Source organism: Cricetulus griseus, chromosome 8, assembly GCF_003668045.3.
Source record: "Cricetulus griseus strain 17A/GY chromosome 8, alternate assembly CriGri-PICRH-1.0, whole genome shotgun sequence".
Taxonomy (NCBI): Eukaryota; Metazoa; Chordata; class Mammalia; order Rodentia; family Cricetidae; genus Cricetulus; species Cricetulus griseus.
In genome coordinates, this window is record NC_048601.1 from 58,210,154 (window position 1) to 58,229,438 (window position 19,285).

Here is a 19,285-nt window from a genome sequence, read left to right on the forward strand (position 1 = left end):
GCACACGCCTTTAATCCCAGCACTCGGGAGACAGAGGCAGGTGTATCTCTGTGAGTTCGAGACCAGCCTGGTCTACAAGAGCTAGTTCCAGGACAGCCTCCAAAGCCACAGAGAAACCCTGTCTCGAAAAAAAAAACAAAAACAAACAAACAAAAAAAAAAATCTGAAAAAGTTAAGATTTTCTGGTTAAATGTTAATACTGGTTCCTTCTAGAAACTATAAAGCTATCCTAGATATTAGCAAAGACTGTTTATGTTTTAGATGCTTTAGAAATTATCAAATCAATTTTTATAATTTTACAGAATTTAAAAAGTTTTATGTATATCTTGCCCATGTGTATACACATACGTGTATGTATGTTCATGTATGTTTTTGCACCCGTGTATGTATCTGGTACTTGAGGCCAGAGAATGTGAGTCCCCTGGAACTGGAATCAAGAAGTATGAGCCACCATCCAGGTGCTGGGAACTAAACCCAGCCCCTCTGCAAGAGCAGCCAGTCCTCTTAACTGATGAGCCATTGCTCTAGCCCCAGGTTTGCAGACTTGTTTTAAGATTATTTGGTCTGGGCTGGACAGGTAGCTCAGTGGGTAAATCCTCTTGCTATCAAGCCTGGCTGAGTAATTGAGTCAATCCCTGGGACTCACATGATGGAAAGGGACAATTAACTTCCCCAAAATTATCCTCTGACCTCCACATGTGACATGTGGCACACCCATATACACACAAACAAAAATAGATAAAAGTGTTGAGGGCGGGCTGGAGAGATTAAGAGCACTGACTGCTCTTCCAGAGGTTCTTAGTTCAATTCCCAGCAACCACATGGTGGTTCACAACCATCTGTTAGGAAATCTGGTGCCCTCTTCTGGTGTGCAGATATACATGGAAGCAGAATGTTGTATACATAATAAATAAATAAAATTAAAAAAAAAAAAAAAGATTTAAAAAAAAAAAAGTGTTGAGGGCTGGATTGATGGCTCAGCAGTTAAGAGCACTGAAGGCTCTGGAAGAGGACCCAGGGTCGATTCCCAGCACCCACATGGCAGCTCACAACTGTCTGTAACTCCAGTTCCAAGGGATCTGGCATCCTCACACAGTTATACATGTAGGTTAAAAACATTAATGCACATAAAATAAAAATAAATCAGTAAAATATGTAACAATAAAATTACTTTTTCTTTGTGTGTGTGTGTGTGTGTGTGTGTGTGTGTGTGTGTGTGTGTGTGTGTGTGTTTTCTTGGGTTGGTTCTCTCCTTCCACTGTGTAGGTTCCAGGAATTGAACTCAGATTTAGGCTTGACAACATGTACCTTTCTCCTTTGAGCCATCTTGGAAAGTGGTAGGCTGGACTGACATCTTTGAGACAGGGTCTTTCTCACACAGCTGAGTCTAACTTTGAACCTACTGTGTAACTGAGATGACCTTTAACTTGTGATCCTCCTGCCTCTGCCTCCCAAGTGCTAAGATTACATACCTGGCTATAGAAATGATGTCATGTTTTGGTTTACTTTGGTTTTTGGTTTTCAGTTTGGTCTTTTTAGACAGGGTTTCTGTGTAGCCCTGGCTGTCCTGAAACTAGCTCTGTAGACCAGGCTGGCCTTGAACCCTCAGAGCTCTGCCTGCCTCTGCCTCCCGAGTACTGGGATTAAAGGCGTGAGCCACTGCTGCTTGACTTTATTTAGTTTTTTGAGACAAGATCTCCCAAATCCCAGGCCAGCCTTGCCATGGAGAATGACCTTGACTTTATTCTCCTGCCTGCACTTCCTGATTTCTGGGATTACAGGCTTATGCCACCACCCTCAGTTTATGGGGCACAGAGGCTCATCCAGGGTTTGGTGCATTTTAGACATGTATTTCACCAGCTGAGTTGCATCCCATCCCCTAGGCATGTGTTAAGTATCGTTAACCTATTTGTGATCTAGGTGCTCAGGTGAACAGCTCACTGATGCCACAAGACACAGTAAACAGCATTGTAAGGAAGAGTGCCCTGAAAAAGCCTGTGGTGGCCTCCTCACTAAAAAGGCAGGGTAAGTTTCCCTTCTCAGAAGGGGCTTAACGGGTGGGAAATCATCCAGAGGTGATCTGAAGGAATAATCAAAAGAAATGTTCTATGTCGTCTCCTATGTTGTATCACTAATATAAACAACAGCAGTGGATAGAGTCATAGCAACTGAGGTTCAAATCATGCTCACAACTATGCTAGGATGGGAAGATGGTCCAGCAGTTAGAGATTTGCTGCCCTGTCATGAGTTTGGATCGCAGCACTCTCTTCAGCAGTTTACAAATACCTGTAACTCCCCCTCCAAGGGTTATGTCTTTTGGTCTTGGATAATCACATACACACAAAAATAAAACAATCTCAGAGCTAAAGTGATGGCTCAATGGTTTAAAGCTCTTTCAGAGTAACTGGGTTCAATTCCTAGCACCTACTTCAAGCAGCTCACAACTGTAACTCAGTATGTAGTCCAAGCTGGTTCTGAATTTGTGATTCAATTCCAAAAGTAACTCCAGCTCCAGGGGATTCAGCACCCTCTCTGGCCTCCAAGAGCACTGAGCAGGCATATGGTGCATATACATACCATGTAAAAAATAAATCTCTAAGGTGGGGTGTGGGTTGGGGGCGTTGGCATGGGGCATGGGAGGGAGAGGGAATGGGGTGGGGTGGGGACTGATATGTAAAATGATTATTGCTAAATTAAAAAAAAAAAAGGAAAGAAAAAAGAAAAGATTGGGGACCAAGCCCCTTACCCTCCCAAAAAACCCTCTAAATTTATTTTATTATTTATTTGTTTTATATACACCTGTTATTTTGCCTACATGTATGTCTGTGTACCTGCATTCAATGCCCTCAGGCCAAAGAGGCTATTGGATCCCTCGAGACTGAAGTTACAGACAGTTGTGAGCTATAGTGTGGGTGCTGGGAATTGAACCCAGCTCCTTTGGAAGAGCAGCCAGTGCTGAGCCATTTCTTCAGCTCCTAAAATAAAAATTTAAAATAATGAAGAAGGAAAGAAAGAAAGGAAGGAAGGAAGGAAGGAAGGAAGGAAGGAAGGAAGGAAGGAAGGAAGGAAGGAAGAAAGAAAGAAAGAGAAAAGAAAAAGAGATGTAGTGTGCGTTTCTGCAATCCCAGTACTCAGGAAATAGAGGAAGAAGTATCATCACAGTTCAGAGCCAACCTGGTTTGCACACTGAGTTCCAGGCCAGGCAGGGCTATGTGCAAGACCTTACTTTAAAGAGCCAAGATGAAATAATATAATAATAATAATAATACTAGCAACAACAACAATAAGCCTATAATCATAGAGACAGAATGAATTAGTGCTTCCATAATTAGTAGAAAGGTGTTCTGCCATGCAAGTGTTTTTTGTCTTGACTGTGGCTGAACATATGGTAGAATGCAGAGCTGTTCACACTCACCTCACAAGTGTATGGTAAGCTGGTGAAGAGCAAATGAGGCCATTAGGTTGTGTCCATGTCATTTTCTTTAGTGAGTATTCATTCTGTATATTTTAAATGTTACTCTGGAGCACGCCTTTAATCCCAGCACTGGGGAGGCAGAGGCAGGAGGATCTCTGTGAGTTCAAGGTCAGCCTGGTCTACAGAGACAGTTCCAGGACAGGCTCCAATGCCACAGAGAAAGCCTGTCTCGAAAAAACAAAAACTGTTACTCTGGGAATCTAGGTGAAGGGTATACAAGATGTTAAGAGTTGTGTTGTTTTAAGTTTTTGAGACTGGGTCTCACTATGTAGCTCAGTATGCCTTCAAACTGCAGATATTACTGCCTTAGCCTCCTGAGTACCTGGGTTATAGATGCACACTGTCACACCCAGGGAAGCTTTGTATTCCCTACAACTGTAAGAATAAACACTTATATCAAAAAAATTGTACATATTCATTTAAAGAAAAAACTTTAAAATTACTGAAAACACTTGTTTTTCGAGACAGAGTTGCCCTGTGTAGCCCTGGCTGTTCCGGAATTTACTCTGTAGATCAGGCTGCAGCAAGCTTTTTTTGTTGGCTGCCATCTCACAAATAATGACACAGAAACTTCTTATTAATTATGAAAGCAAGGTCTTCAGCTTAGGCTTATTTCAACTAGCTCTTATCACTTAAATTAACCCATTTATATTAATCTATATTCTGTCATGTGGCATTACCTCTCTTCCACGTTGTACTTCCTGTTTCCTCTTCCTGCCTGACTGGCAACTCCGCCTTTCTTCTTCCCAGAGTCCTCTCTCTGCCCAAAAGTCCCACCTATACCTCCTGCCTAGCTATTGGCCATTCAGCTTTTTATTACACCAGTCACAGCAATACATCTTCACACAGAGTACAAATATCCCACATTAGGCTGACCTCAAACTCAGATAATTTAATACCTCTGCCTCCCAAGTGCTGGGATTAAAGGCTTGTGCCACCACTACCTGTGAAAACAAAATTTTGTTTTGGTTTGGTTTTTTGGTTTGTTTGTTTTTTTTCAAGATAGGGTTTCTGGAACTCACAGAGATCCACCTGCCTTTGCCTCCCACGTGCTGGGATTAAAGGCGTATGTCACCACCACCCATGGAAAACAGAATTTTTAAAGCTCTAAGTTACATCTGTGTGTGTGTGTGTGTGTGTGTGTGTGTGTGTGTGTGTGTGTGATATGTAAGGGATTGAACCAGGGCCTCAGGCATGCTAGGCATGTATACTCAAACTGAGCCCCGAATACTCCCAGCTCTTTATTCTGGCCCCATTAACTCCCATCCCTTGTTACTGTGTGTTTCAGGTGTTTTCTCCAAAGCTTCAAGATTTTATCATTTCCCTTTTATTTAATGATAAGTCTTTTTCACTTTTGAATACAGACATTTACAGTTAAGTGTAAAGATACCATAGCAACTAGAGTGAATGACCTAAGTTGTGTGTTCAACTTTTTGTTTTATTATTTTTTATTACTATTTTTATTCAATGTGAACAGGTGTTTTGCCTGTTTGTATGTCTGTGTAATATATGCATGCCTGCCGGGTAGTAGTGAGTGGTGCATGCGTTTAGTCCCAGCACTCAAGAGGCAGTGGCAGGCCTGGTCTACAAAGCTACACAGAGAAACCCTGTCTGGGTGGGGGGAGGAAATGCATGCCTAATGCCTGTAAAGGCCAGAAGGGGTATATGATCCCCATGGAACTGGAATTGTAGACAATTGTAAACTGTCATGTGGGTTCTGGGAGTCAAACCTAGATCTTCAAGAGTAGCCAATGTTCTTAACCTCTGAGCCAAATGGCTTGATTTGGTTTTGAGACAAAAGCCTTACTGTGTAATCCTAGAACTTGGTATGTAGACCAGGTTGGCCTTGAACTCACAGAGATCCACCTGCTTCTGCTTTCTGAATGCTAGGATCAAAGGTGTGTGCCACCACAATTAGTTGTGTAGCCACAGATGGCCCTGAACTCTTGCTTGTCCTGCCTCTACTTCCCAAATGCTGTCATATTATCACCACTTCTGGCATCTGTACCAGTCTTAGTAGAAGACAAATAACTTCATTACTGAGAGAATTTGTGTTATGCAAATGCATAATGCATACTCAGAGATGGTAGTAATTTCTATAAGAGGGTACAGTGGTTGTGAGCCACCTGATGTGGATGCTGGGGTCAGCAGGTGTTCTTAACTGCTCAGGCATCTTTCTAGCTTGTGGTTTTCTTTCTTTTTTTTTTTTTTTTAAGATTTTATTTATTTTGCATGTATACAGTGTTCTGCAGGCATGTGTGCATACAAGCCAGAAGAGAGCACCAGATCTCATTAGAAATGGTTGTGAGCCACCATATGGGTTACTGGGAATTGAACTCAGGACCTCTGGAAGAACAGTCAGTGCTCTTAACCTCTGAACCATCTCTCCAGCCTGTAGCCAATGCTCTTAACCTCTGCGCTATCTCTCCAGCCCTGGTTAATGTCTTAAATGTGTTAGTCTTTTGGGGTTTCATTCTTTTTGTTTGTTTGTTTTGTTTTTGTTTGTTTTTCGAGACAGGCTTTCTCTGTATAGATTTAGAGCCTATCCTGGCACTCACTCTGTAGACCAGACTAGCCTTGACTCACAGAGATTCACCTGCCTCTGCCTCTCAAGTGCTGGGTTTCATTCATTTTTGCAAATGAATTTACTTTTGTTCTTCTGAGACAGGGTCTCTTGTAACATAGCCTGGCCTCAAACTTGCTATGTAGCCCAGGTGTGCCTGGAACTTAACATTCTCCTGCCTCTATCTCACAAGTTCGAGATTAGAGGGATATACCACTATGCCCAGTGTAAATGGATTTTTTTTTAAGATTTTTTTTATGGGGCTGGAGAGATGGCCCAGCAGTTAAGATCACTTGCTACCCTTACAGAGGACCCAAGTTCGGTTCACAGAATTCACACTGAGTAGCTCACAAGCACCTGTAACTCCAGCTTCAGGATATTCAATGGTCTTGCTGGCCTCAGAAGGCACTGCTTGCACAAGGTACATATACATATTTGTAGGTACCCTTATATACACATAAGTAAAAATAAATATTTTTTTAAAAAGTCTGGGGGCTAGGGCTAGGTGCTGGTGGCACACGCCTTTAATCCTAACAGGGAGGCAGAGGCAGGCGGATCTCAGTAGTTCAAGGCCCGGAAAAAAAAAATCTAGGGGCTGGAGAGATGGCTCAGAGGTTAAGAGCACTCACTGGCTGCTCTTCCAGAGGTCCTGAGTTCAGTTTCCAGCAACCACATGGTGGCTCCCAACCATCTTATAGTGGGGTCTGATGCCTTCTTCTGGCATAAAGTCAATAGAATACTCATATACATAGAATAAATCTTTAAAAAAAGAAGTCTGTTATCACAGTGGTCATCATAAAAAGGTATAGTTTTGATATAAGTAAAAAGAAACAGTCCTGGAACCTATTTCACTTAGTTTATTTTCTCTGTATTTAATTTTTGTTTTTTTCCCCCTGTATAAACTACTTGACTATTTCAAGCTTCAGTTAATTACTTATTTTAAAAGAAAAGTAAAGTTAACGAAAAAAAAATTTTTTTTTCTTTTTCTAGTCTGTGGTCAGCTGTTAGATGAGGCACAAGTGACGTTGTCCTTCCAGGATTGGCTGGCCAGTGTCACAGAGCGCATCCATCAGACCATGCACTATCAGTTTGACGGTGAGTACTGCTTGCTGGAAGGTGGGAGCATCAAAGTGGCGTGCGGCACTTCCATTCTGGTTCGTAGAGCAGTGAGTGAACTTGAGATCCAAGAACACAGAATCAAGAGAAAGTAAAAGGGGGGCCGGTGGGGGCAGTACTGAGGCTGGGGGTTGCCCTGAGTTACAAAGTGAGACTTGTTTTATTGTTTTAAAGAAGAGTAGAATACAGGTATAGCTTAATGTCAGAGCATATGTTGTGCATACACACGTCTCTGGGTTCAGTCCCCAGTACTAAGAGAAAAACAAAACAAAAGCAAAAACAAAAAAAAAACCGAGCTAGCCAGATGGCTCAGTGGTAAAGGCATTTGCTGCCAAGCCTGACAATCTGAGTTTGATCCCCAGGACCCATGGGGTAGAAGGAGAGAACCAACTCCCACAAGTTGTTCTCTGACCTCTACTTTTGCACTGTGGCAACATGTCCTCCCTTCCCCATAAATAAATAAATGTATGCAAAAACAACAAACAAGCAAAAGAAGAAGAAGGTAGACATCAAAGTTGAAAGAACTAAAGAATCATCATTAAATAATTATCATTATTGGAGTATAGAAACAACAGAATACCAGATAAAAACTGATCTGCCTGGGTCTTTGTCTTTGTCTTTGTCTTTGTGTCTTGTGGGGCAGATGCCAGAGTTTTAGATGTATTGTAAATCAAAGCAGGGAGGGGAAGGCTCAAAGAACCCAACCCGGTGAAAAGTAACATAGATGTATCAAGTGCATAGGCTAAAGAAGGCTGGGGTACATGGGCTGGATTAGAGTGTGATGCTGAACCCCAGTGAAGTCAGAGCAGAATCCAGTCATTAGTGTTTGCCTATTACCTTGAGCACATTCTAGGGGGGTGGGTAGTATGGCAGTTCTTCATTGTCAGCTTGATAAGGTTTGGATTCATCCAGAAACACACCACTGAGTATGTATGAGGAAGATGATAGAGAGATTTTTAACTGAATGGGTGATACCATCCCTTGAGTTGGGATGAACAAGAAGTACAGTCCCAGCATTCATCTTCCTGCTCTCTGACTTTGGTTGTGATGGGAACAGCCATCTCACACTCCTGCTATCCATAGCTAGAATCTCTCTTGCCACCAGGACTTCCCCACTATGGTGAACCCGTACCCTTATATTTTGAGGCCAAACAAGCCCTTTCTTCCTTAAGCTGCTTTCATTGGTGTTTGTTCCAGCAGGGTTCCTAATGCAGGGTTCCTAGATTAGTGAGGTGATAAAGAGCTCCATGCTTCTTGAGGCATTTGAACTAATTGATCCCCAGAATCCACGTAAATCACTGGGTTAGATGGTGTGAACTGCTAATCCCAGCACTTGGGAGGCAGAGGTATTAAATTATCTGAGTTTGAGGTGAGCCACTCTAGCCTAATTGACAAGTCTCAACTCTCAGTCTTAATGAGAAATCCTGTCTCAAAAAATCCAGTTATGAGCTGGGCGTTGAGGGCGCACGCCTTTAATCCCAGCACTTGGGAGGCAGAGGGAGAGGATCTCTGAGTTTGAGACCAGTCTGGTCTACAAGAGCTAGTTCCAGGACAGCCTCCAAAGCCACAGAGAAACCCTGTCTCGAAAAACCAAAAGAAAAAAGAAAAAAAAATCCAGTTATGCAGGCGAGGGACAGGGACAGTGAGAGGCTCACCTACCAGTAAGCCTGATGAACTAAGTTTAACCTCTGGGATTTAATGGTAGACAGAGAGAACTGAATGTTGCAGGTTATCTTGGACACTTCCCCCACACATGTGTGCCATAGCCTGCATGTACACATACACACTCTTTTTTTTTTTTTTTTTTTTTTTTTTTGTTGTTGTTTTTTCTGTTGGTTATTTTGAGACAGGGTTTCTCTGTGTAGCTTTGGAACCCATCCTGGCATTTGCTTTGTAGACCAGGCTGGCCTCAAACTCACAGAGATCTGCCTGCCTCTGCCTCCCGAGTACTGTATTAAAGGCCACCAACACCCAACATCACACTCTCTTTCTCTAAATTAAAAAAAAATCAGGACTAAAGTGATGGCTTAATGGTTCAGAGCACTTACTGGTCTTACAAAGGATCTGAGTTCACTGCCCAGCACCCATGTGTTAGCTCCAGATCCCCAATTCCAACTTCTTCTGACTATACCTACAGAAAGCATATATAAATATGCAGGCAAACACTCATATACATAAAATAAATCTTTAAAAATGTTTTAATAATGAGGCCGGATGGTAATGCTGCACGCCTTTAATCTCAGCACTGGGAGGCAGAAGCAGGTGGATCTCTGTGAGTTCGAGACCAGCCTGGCCTACAAGAGCTTGTTCCAGGACAGCCTCCAAAGCCACAGAGAAACCCTGTCTCAAAAAACCAAAAAAAAAAAAAGAAGAAGAAGAAGAAGAAGAAGAAGTTTTAATAATGTAAAATAAATAGATGTAAAAAAATGTTAATAAACAAAAAACACACAGACAACAGAGACAGGAACATAGTCCTAAATAAACTTGAAATTCACCTCTTGCCGCCACACACCTGCATACAAGTACACATGCACTTGCATACATGAAGCACACACACATCTGACATGTACCTACACACATGAACACACACATACATCTGTACGCACCAAGCTCTGAGTTTTGACATTGCATTCTACAGTCAATAAACGTAGGCAAGCCAGGTGATGGTGACATATACATTTAATCCAGCACTTGGAGGCAGAGGCTGATGGATCTCTGTGAGTTCCAGGGCAGCCAGGGCTACACAGAGTAACTTTGCCTTGAAAAACCAAAAAGAAAAAAAAAAAGGCAAAAGTGAGTTCAAAGTATTTCTATTCTAATTCATCCTTCATTTTTATTTACTTGTTTGGGGCTTCTGTGTCTTGTTCTTTGTGTGTGTGTGTGTGTGTGTGTGTGTGTGTGTGTGTGTGTGTGTGTGTGTGTGTGTGTGTGTGTGTACCCCACATTAGTGCAGTTGGCCACAGAGGCCAGAAGACAGTGAGTGTCAGGCTCACTGTCTGGAGTTACAGATGGTGTGAGCTGCCTGACATTGGTGTTAGGAACCAAGCTCCGATCCTGTGGAAGAGCAGCAAGTGCTGAGCCATTTCTCTAGCTCCCTTCTTTATGTTTTTGTTTTTTGTCACAATCCTGCCTCAGTCTCTAAAAATGCTGGGATTATAGTGTCCCACCTTGCCTAACTCACTTTAATATATATTTTTTAACATTAAAAAAATTAGATTTATTTGAATGGGTAGTTTGCCCACATGTATGTGTGTGCACCACATGCATGCCCTGGTTTCTGTGAAGGTCAGAAGAGGTAGTCAGATCCCCTGAAACTGGAGTTAAGGATGATTGTGAGCCACCGGGTGAGTTCTGGGAACCAAACCTGGATCTTCTGCAAGAGCAACAAGTGCTCTTAACTATTGAACTAACTATTCAAGTCAACTGGAGTCTTTCTCTCAGAATCAGGCATGGTGGCACACCCTGTGATTCTAGCACTCATGGGACAGAGGAAGGAGGATCGCTATAGGTTTGAGGTCAGCCTGATCTACATAGTGAGTTAAATTCAAACTGTTCCTGTACTATAGAGTAATACCATATCTAAAAAGGGGCTTTCTTAGCCAGGTGTGGTGACATGTGCTTTTAATCCCAGCATGCTGGAAACAGAGGCAGAGGCAGAGGCAGGTGCATCTCAGAGTTTGAGGCCAGCCTGGTCTACAAAACAAATTCCAGGATAGCCAGTGCTATGCAGAGAAACCCTGTCTCAAAACAAAACAAAAGAGTCTTTCAGGTAAATTCAGGTGAGCCACAGCTCTGTGCTTATCCATGGAGCTCTAGTTGTTTCCTTCTGCTAGGAATAAGAAAAACTCTGAGCTCATGACCCCTCTACAGAACTCTGTTGACTTTTTCTTCACCCAAATTACTTTTAAGAGATTGGGATATTTTCCTACATTTAATGTGCCCAGGAGTCACAGACTGATAACTGACTGGACCTGCAGCACTCAAACCCTGTAATCTTCAGCACTCATGGTCCTGACCATGCAGCCTCCTGCTTTGCTTAGACAGGAGGACAAGCCAATAAGAGGCTCCTCCCTCTACTTCAGGGTTCTCATTTCATATGCCCTTCAATGGGAGAAGTGGACTCTGGTGGTAGTTACACTAGTGGCGATATGGTCATCGTTGGTGGAGGATAGATGTGCTATGAGCAAGGAATGAAGGACAAGGCTGATGCAGCCCTTGGCTCATGAAATCCCATCAGTCTTTGCCTTTGAATAAAGAAACCCCAGGTGTATTAGTAGTAGTAGTAGTAGTAGTACATCTTATTTGGTGGGGAGAGAGGCACATTCATTCATGGCCATGTCGGTCAGAAGACAACTTGCAGGAGTTGGTTCTCTCTCTCTCCACCACGTGGGTTCCATGAATTGAACTCAGGTTATCAGGCTTGGTGGCAGATGCCCTTACTCACTGACCTGTCTCCCCAGCCCAAATCAGGTGCTTTTGATTACTGCCACACCATTCCTTTCCTTTTCCCTCTCCTTGAACATCAAGAAAACAACCAGGTTTCTTTAAATGACATCCTTCTTTTTTCTGCAGGCAAACCAGAACCCTTGGTGTTCCACATTCCTCAGTCCTTTTTTGATGCCTTGCAACAGAGAATATCCATAGGAAGTGCAAAAAAGCGGCTCCCCAACTCCACCACAGGTGCGGAGTCTCCCTGGGAAGAGCAGTAGCAATTGAGACCTTAGAGAACTATGTGTGGAAAAATCTACATGGGACTTTCAGGGTTAGCAAGTCTGGGTACATTACTGGAGCATGAATTTTGTGAATTCACTCTTAGAACAGTGGCCAACCCTCCAAAAATCGGTACTTTTCCCAGTGAGGATGAATGGAAATTCATTCATAAATGATTAGCAAAGACTGTTTGATACTTCTAGGTGTGGAACAGTTTCCACAAAAGCATCTGAAGCCCCATGGCCAAAAGCTAAAGGGACAGTCATAAATATGTCATCAGTATAGTATGTTAGTGGAACTGGGATTCCACTCTCTCAGACATGATTGCTTCCCAGCATCTTTGAGAGCATTTATGTCAAACTAACAGAAGTCCAGAGGGCAGCTTTCCAAAAACTTTGGTCTGGAGGAACATTTCCAGTAGTATTCTGCTGGGTGGTGGTGGCACACACCTTTAATCCCAAGACTCCAGGTAAAGGCACGTAGATCTCTGTTAGTTCAAGGCCAGCCTGGTCTACAGAATGAGTTCCAGGACAGGCTCTAAAGCTACAAAGAAACCCTGTCTCAAAAAACCAAAAACAAAAAGACAAAGAGAAAGTCTTACTTTGTCTCAATCATGATGAGGAATTCATGCAGCAGGAGGAGATAGCTGGTCACATGGCACCCACCAGAAAGAGGGAAAAATGAACACTGATACTCTCTTGCTCTCCCCTTTTCATTCTGTCGAGGGCTAACCCACAGAATGGTACCATCCATATTCAGATGTTGCCTTCCCACCTCAGCTAGTAACTGTAACTCCCTGAAAAGCATACTCAGAGGCTTGTTTCCATGATGATTTTAAATACCATCAAGGTGACAGTATTAACAAGACCACCTCTTAGTAATTTGACACCAAAGCACATCACTATAAACCTTGGCATTCATCTCTAGTTCCCATGGGTACATGGCCATCTCATAATACAAAATATATTCAATTCAACATCGTAAGTTCACATAGGCTCTAACATTTCTCATCTAAGACTGGTCAGTCTTAATTGTGACTTAATGGGAACCGTGTAATGTACAATAGCATGGAATAAGCATCCCTATGGAATTGAGGCATAGCAAGGAATAATTGGATCAAAGCAAGACGAAAACTCATCAGGGCAACCCCATGTCCTATAGTTCCATCTTGGACATCTGGAGCTCCAAAGGTTCTGGAGAGAGAGCCCCACCTCTCTAGCTTTATTGCCACTCTCCTGAGCCAGCTCCACTCCATGTCAGCTTTCTGCCACAAATGTTGCAAGATCCTGCTGTCTTCAGCATCCTGGGTTCTCCATTCCAATTGGGCTTTATCTTTACACCTTTACTCAGTAACCTCTCAGGAACACCAACCATGCCAACTTTGCCTTCAGTGGCTCTCTGGAACCATGGCTCAAGACTCCATGACCTCTTCCATCTTTCATCTTTAATACCTGCAAAACCAATATCTTGTGGACAATGCTGCCAACTTACAATGGGCCTGGCCTTCTTCAACCACAGTTGCAGTGGCTATTGTGTGCTGACTCTGGAGGAACACTTCCTAGGCAGTTTTTTTGAGAGGGAACCCTTTCCATTGCATCCTCAACTTAGACTATTCTTTCTAATGGATTTGCAGTTTCACAAGATGGAGGCTTTGACATGTGGGCTCTTGCCCTCAAGACCCCTCTCCAGTTGTCCCAATGCAGAGTGCCATGTTTCTTTTTAATGGCTATAACCTAAGTTATAGCTGCTTTCAGTCCTGCATTGTCTCTAATATTAAACTTGCTCATGCTCTTTTTTCTTGACAAACTGCACATTTTTCATATATTCTCTGCTCCTTTTTTGTTCTTTCTCTCTGGGGACCTGAGTAAACAGTGAGCCATTATATATAGTCTGAATGCCATCCTGTCTTACAATAACTAGTAATCCATTCATTTTTAATCCAGCCTCACTCAAGTTCTTGGGACACAGGCAAAATGTAGCCAGTTTCTTTCCTTGAATATAACATGAATGCCTAACTGACTTAGTTCCTGACAGTCCTCATTCCTCTCTGAAAACACATGAGCCAGGCCTATCTTAGCACTCTGGTCTCCCACACTCCTCACCAGAAAGGCCCATTACTACAACAGTCTAGGGCTTCTGTAGCCCACAGAGCCAAACTCTTCCAGATTCCTCCAATAAACCAATTCCAGAGGGCCATGAACCTCACAGGTTTATCAGAATCTTTTTTTTTTTTTTTTTTTTTTTTTTTTTTTGAGACAAGGTTTCTCTTTAGCTTTGGAGCTTGTCCTGGAACTTGCTCTGTAGGCCAGGCTGGCCTCGAACTCACAGAGATCTGCCTGCTTCTGCCTCCCCAATGTGGTGGGATTAAAGTCCTGTGCCACTACTGCCTTTTTTTTTTTTTTTTTATGTATACAGTCTTCTGTCTGCAGGCCAGCAGAGGACACCAGATCTCATTCAAGGTGGTTGTGAGCCACCATGTGGTTCCAGGAATTGAACTCAGGACCTCTGGCAGAGCAGTCAGTGCTCTTAACTGCTGAGCCATATCTCCAGCCCCAGCCCTGATTCTTACTATTTCTGTATCAGTTACTTGCTGTGATGTGATACCAGGACAGGTGTTAACTTAAGAAAGGAAAGTTTGGGGTAGAGCAATGGTGATGCATGCCTTTAATCCCAGCACTGGGAGGCAGAGGCAGAGGCAGGCAGATTTCTGAGTTTGAGGCCAGCCTATTCTAAAACCCTGTCTTGAAAAAAAGAAAGAAAGAAAGAAAGAAACAAACAAACAAACAGGAAGAAAGGGTTTGTTTTGGCTCACCATTTGAGGGGCTCCAGTCAGTTTGGTGGAGAAGGCATGGCACCAGGAAAATGAGATAGCAGATCACACTGTCTACAGCTAGGAAATAGATTAATGCTGGTGCTTAGCTTTCATTCTCCTTTTCATTCAGTTTGGGACCTTGCTTAATTAGAGTTTCTCTTGATGTGAGGAGACACCAGGACCCCAGCCACTCTTATAAAAAAAAACAAAAAAGTTTAATTGGGGGCTTGCTAATAGTTTCAGAAATTTAGTGCGTTGTCATCATGGTGGGACATGGTGTGCAGGCAGACATGGTGTTAAAGAAGGAGCTGAGAGTTCTATTTTTTTTTTTTTTACTTTATTATGTATTCAACATTCTGAATCCATGTATCTCTGCACACCAGAGGAGGGGACCAGATCTCATTATAGATGGTTGTGAGCCTCCAGGTGGTTGCTGGGGTTGAACTCAGGACCTTTAGAAGAGCAGTCAGTACTCTTAACCTCTGAGCCATCTCTCCAGCCCTAGCTGAGAGTTCTACTTCTTGAACCACAGGTGGAAGAAGGAAGGAGTCTGTGTCCACACTGCCTGTAGCTTGAGCATAGGAGACCTCCAAGCCTGCAGCTACAGTGACACACTTTCTCCAACAGGGCCGCACCTCCCAACAGTGCCATTCTCGGGCTGGAGATCTGGTACCCTCTTCTGGCCTGCAGAGATACATGCAAGCAGAATACTGTATACATAATAAATAAATCTTAAAAAAAAAAATAGTGCAATTCCCTGAGCTTATGGAGGGTCAGTTACATTCAAATTACCTCATGCTGGAACCCTTGGAGTGATGCCACCCACAGTTAGGGTGGATCCTCCCCCCTCAGCATAATCTAGAAACTGCCTTATATACCTGCCTGGAGATGTGGGTTGTGTTGATTCTAAATCCAAAGAAGTTGGCCATCAAAATTAACCATATGCCAGATATGATGTCACGTGCTTTTAATCTCAGCACTTAGGTGACAGAGGCAGGTAGATCTCCTGGAGTGTGAGGCCAGCCTGATCTACATAATGAGTTCCCGGCTAGTCAAGAGTACATAGGGAAACCACATCCCAAAAATCACCAACAAGCCATGTGGTGGTGGCACACAGCTTTAATAATCCCAGCAGTCGGGAGGCAGAAGCAGGTGGATCTCTGTGAGTTCGAGGCCAGGTTTTTAAAAAACACTCCTAAGCTTTGAAAAAGGGTTATTTTATTTTTAGAGTAACTTTTTAAAAATAAAAGAAAACATGGGGGAGAGAGAACCACCAGGTGCCAATAGCCAAAAGTGATTACAATTAGAAAGCAAGTTGTTATTCAGTGAGTCCATTTTGAATAGTGCAAACTGTGAATTCATGATATGTTGAGGCCCAAAGACCTTCATCTTCATAGCTTATCTGTCTGACTTTAATGTCCTCAAACTAGAGGACTCACATCCAGGCGTGTTAATCCCTCAGCTGTGCTGTGGGCCCTCTGATGGAGCTGCTTTAATCCCGCATGCAGGTGGTGGGTAGGCAGTCATGTGTGATTCTTTAAAGGACTGTGATTTGACCCATTATATCTGTAAGAGATTTTCAGAATAGAGTCCCATACACATAGCTGTACTAGATACAGGAGCAGTAGTGCAACGGCCTGGGTTCATCCTAGCTGTACAGAAAAGAAATGAGTAAACCAGTTTCTTCCTCCTCACTTCCTCCAGAGACAGGGTTTCTCTGTGGCTTTGGAGGCTGTCCTGGAACTAGCTCTTGTAGACCAGGCTGGTCTCAAACTCACAGAGATCCGCCTGCGCCTGCCTCTACCTCCCGAGTGCTGGGATTAAGGGCTTGCGCTACTACCACCTGGCTGTAAACCAGTTTCTGAGGTCTAAAAGTGAGCTGTTGAAGAAGCCTCAGAGACTTCTGTAGTAGAGGTCCTTATCATTGGTTGGTCAGTATCTGCCAAACTGTTACACACTTGCAGAACAAGTAGAATTTCAGATCTGTGAGGAGGAGAGACACTGAGTAGTAAGTACACTGAGAGGATGTTACTGTCTGGTATTGAAGTTTGTCCCTTCCTTTTCACTTCAGCTTTTGTTCGCAAAGATGCCTTGCCACTGGGAACCTTTTCCAAGTACACCTGGCATATCACTAATATTCTGCAAGTTAAACAAATTTTAGACACCCCAGAGGTAAGAGTTTTTTCCTCAGGAGCCGCGTGCGTGTGTGTGTGTGTGTGTGTGTGTGTGTGTGTGTGTGTGTGTGTGTGTGTGTGTGTGTGTAGGTTCACATGCACATTTGTGGATGTGGAGGCTAAAGGTTCATGTTAGGTGTCTTTCTCCCCCACCCCCAAGACAGGGTTTCTTGTGTAGCCCTGGCTGTCCTGGGACGTTAGGTGTCTTTTCTTTTCTTTCTTTTCTTTTTCTTCCTTTTTTTTTTTTTTTTTTTTATTGGTTTTTCAAGATTGGGTTTCCCTGTGCTGGGATTAAAGTTGTGCGCCACTACCACCTGGCAAGAGACATGGTCTTTCATTGCCTTGAAGCTCAACCAATGCAGTCAGACAAACTGTCCAGCAAGCCCCAAGGATTCACCTGTCTCCTGCCCCATCTGGAGTTTGAATTTAAGTCTCTTTGGCCTTGAACTCGCCAAGTAGGTTAGGCTGGCTGGCCTTTGAGCTCCCAGGTTCCATGTGTCTCTATGTTTCCAGCACTGAAATTACAACAAGTCCCACCACACCTGGCTTTCTATAGACAGACTCAAAACTCAGATCCTTCTGCTTGCATGCCAAATGCTTCACTGACTGAGCATCTTCCCAGCTCTTAAAGTTCCTTTTTTCATTTTAAGGGATTATTTAGACATTGTCTGTATAGTTCTGAGTCCAATTTGGTAGGTATTCATGCTTTAGAAAGTAACTTAAAGGACCAGTGAGTTTGACCTTCAACTATGATCCCCAACACCATATAAAATGGGATGGTGGTAACACTTTCAGTCCCAGCACTAAGATTGGAAGCAGGAAAGTCAAAAATTCAAAGGCATCCTCAGCTGCATATCAAGTTAGAGGCCAGCCTCAGCTATATGAGACCATATGAAAAAGAACACTACCAGCTTTGGGGTCAGAAAGCAGGATTTGGTGGTGTATGCCTTTAATCCAAGTAGTACTCAGGAGTCAGAGGCAAGCCTGGTCTACATGATAAGTTCTAGACCAGCCCAAGCTACCAAGTAAGACCCTGCCTCAAAAAAAGAAAGAGGAGGGGCAGGATTTTCCTTATGAATTAATTCATGATATCTTTTTGTTTGTTTGTTTTTGTTTTTCGAGACAGGGTTTCTCTGTGTAGCTTTGGAGCCTATCCTGGCACTTGCTCTGGAAACCAGGCTGGCCTGGAGCTCGCAGAGATCTGCCTGCCTCTGCCTCCCGAGTGCTGGGATTAAAGGCGTGTGCCACCAATGCCCGGCCTAATTCATGATATCTTGATATCTATTAAGACCCTAGACTTCACTGGTTGGCACTGGAACAGATATCAATAATATTAGGTGACACTCTATTTGTAAACTCACTGTGTCCAGTGTAATTAAGCTCTCCTCCCCAAACTGTAATTTGACCTCTACCTAGGGACACACTAGAATATTTTACTACACTTACTTGCTGATTAATTTATTTGTTTGTTTAGAGTGTGTATGTACATGTAGAGGTAACAGTTTGTAGGAGTCACTCCCCTCCTTCTCCTTGGTGGGTTCTGAGGGTTGAATTCGGGTTGTCAGCCTTACGAGGCACCATTACCAACTCAGCCATTGCACAGCCCCTATACTGTACCTTCTTTTTTTTGTTTTTGTTTTTCGAGACAGGGTTTCTCTGTGGCTTTGGAGGCTGTCCTGGAACTAGCTCTTGTAGGCCAGGCTGGTCTCGAACTCACAGAGATCCATCTGCCTCTGCCCCCCAAATGCTGGGAATAAAGGCGTGCACCATCACTGTCCAGCTTACACTGTACATTTTAAAGTAGTTTGTTGAAGCAGATCTGAAAATTCAACATTGTGTGACTATGAAAGATGAAGGTTAATTTAGCCAGGCTTAGTAGCTCATACTTACAATTCCAGTACTTGGGAGGCAAGAGCAGAAATCTATAGTTCTAGGGCTACATAGTGAGACTGTCTGAAAAACCAAACACAAAAAGATTAGATTAACAACAAAGCATCATTGTGTTCAGAAGTAAGGTTTTGATGGCTGCACAGTTTATGTGTGAATATCACTGAAGACATTTGGCAGTGGCATTAGGGAGGCACCAAAGACCCTGAGGCCACCTGAAGGGCAAGAGCTCTGCTGCCTGGGAACCTGTTTCTGAGTGTCCTTTGCTGTCTGGCCCATCCTCCATCCACATGACACTGATATTTACTGTGTTTTTTTCCCCAAAGAAGTTACTGATTTGCTGAGGGTCATTCTTTAGTTGGGTGGCTGAATCCCAAAGATAGTGAAGTACCAGGATGAGATGAATTGCAGGTGCCCACAGAGTATTGTGAGTAGAGTGCTTCCTGTGAGGGGAATAGAGGGCCTGTGCCAGCAGTCACTGAGCGTGGATATGATGGGTTTGCCTGGGATTCAAATGAGAGAAAACTGCAGTTGATGTGAGGAAAGAC

At 43.2% G+C, this 19,285-nt stretch overlaps 1 protein-coding gene across 9 annotated transcripts in view; it reads left to right on the forward strand.

The window, feature by feature from the left end:
- C8H2orf42 (chromosome 8 C2orf42 homolog) overlaps positions 1-19,285 on the forward strand; it is a 36,380-nt gene that overhangs the window by 10,544 nt on the left and 6,551 nt on the right. For 8 of the 9 annotated variants that reach the window (XM_027428595.2, XM_027428602.2, XM_027428601.2 and 5 more), the window contains 4 exons: positions 1,921-2,025; positions 7,029-7,133; positions 11,727-11,834; positions 16,748-16,848. In XM_027428595.2, the coding sequence (XP_027284396.1) occupies positions 1,921-2,025; positions 7,029-7,133; positions 11,727-11,834; positions 16,748-16,848 (419 nt within the window). The remainder of the gene's footprint in view (positions 1-1,920; positions 2,026-7,028; positions 7,134-11,726; positions 11,835-16,747; positions 16,849-19,285) is intronic. The other variant, XM_027428600.2, reaches the window with a different exon arrangement.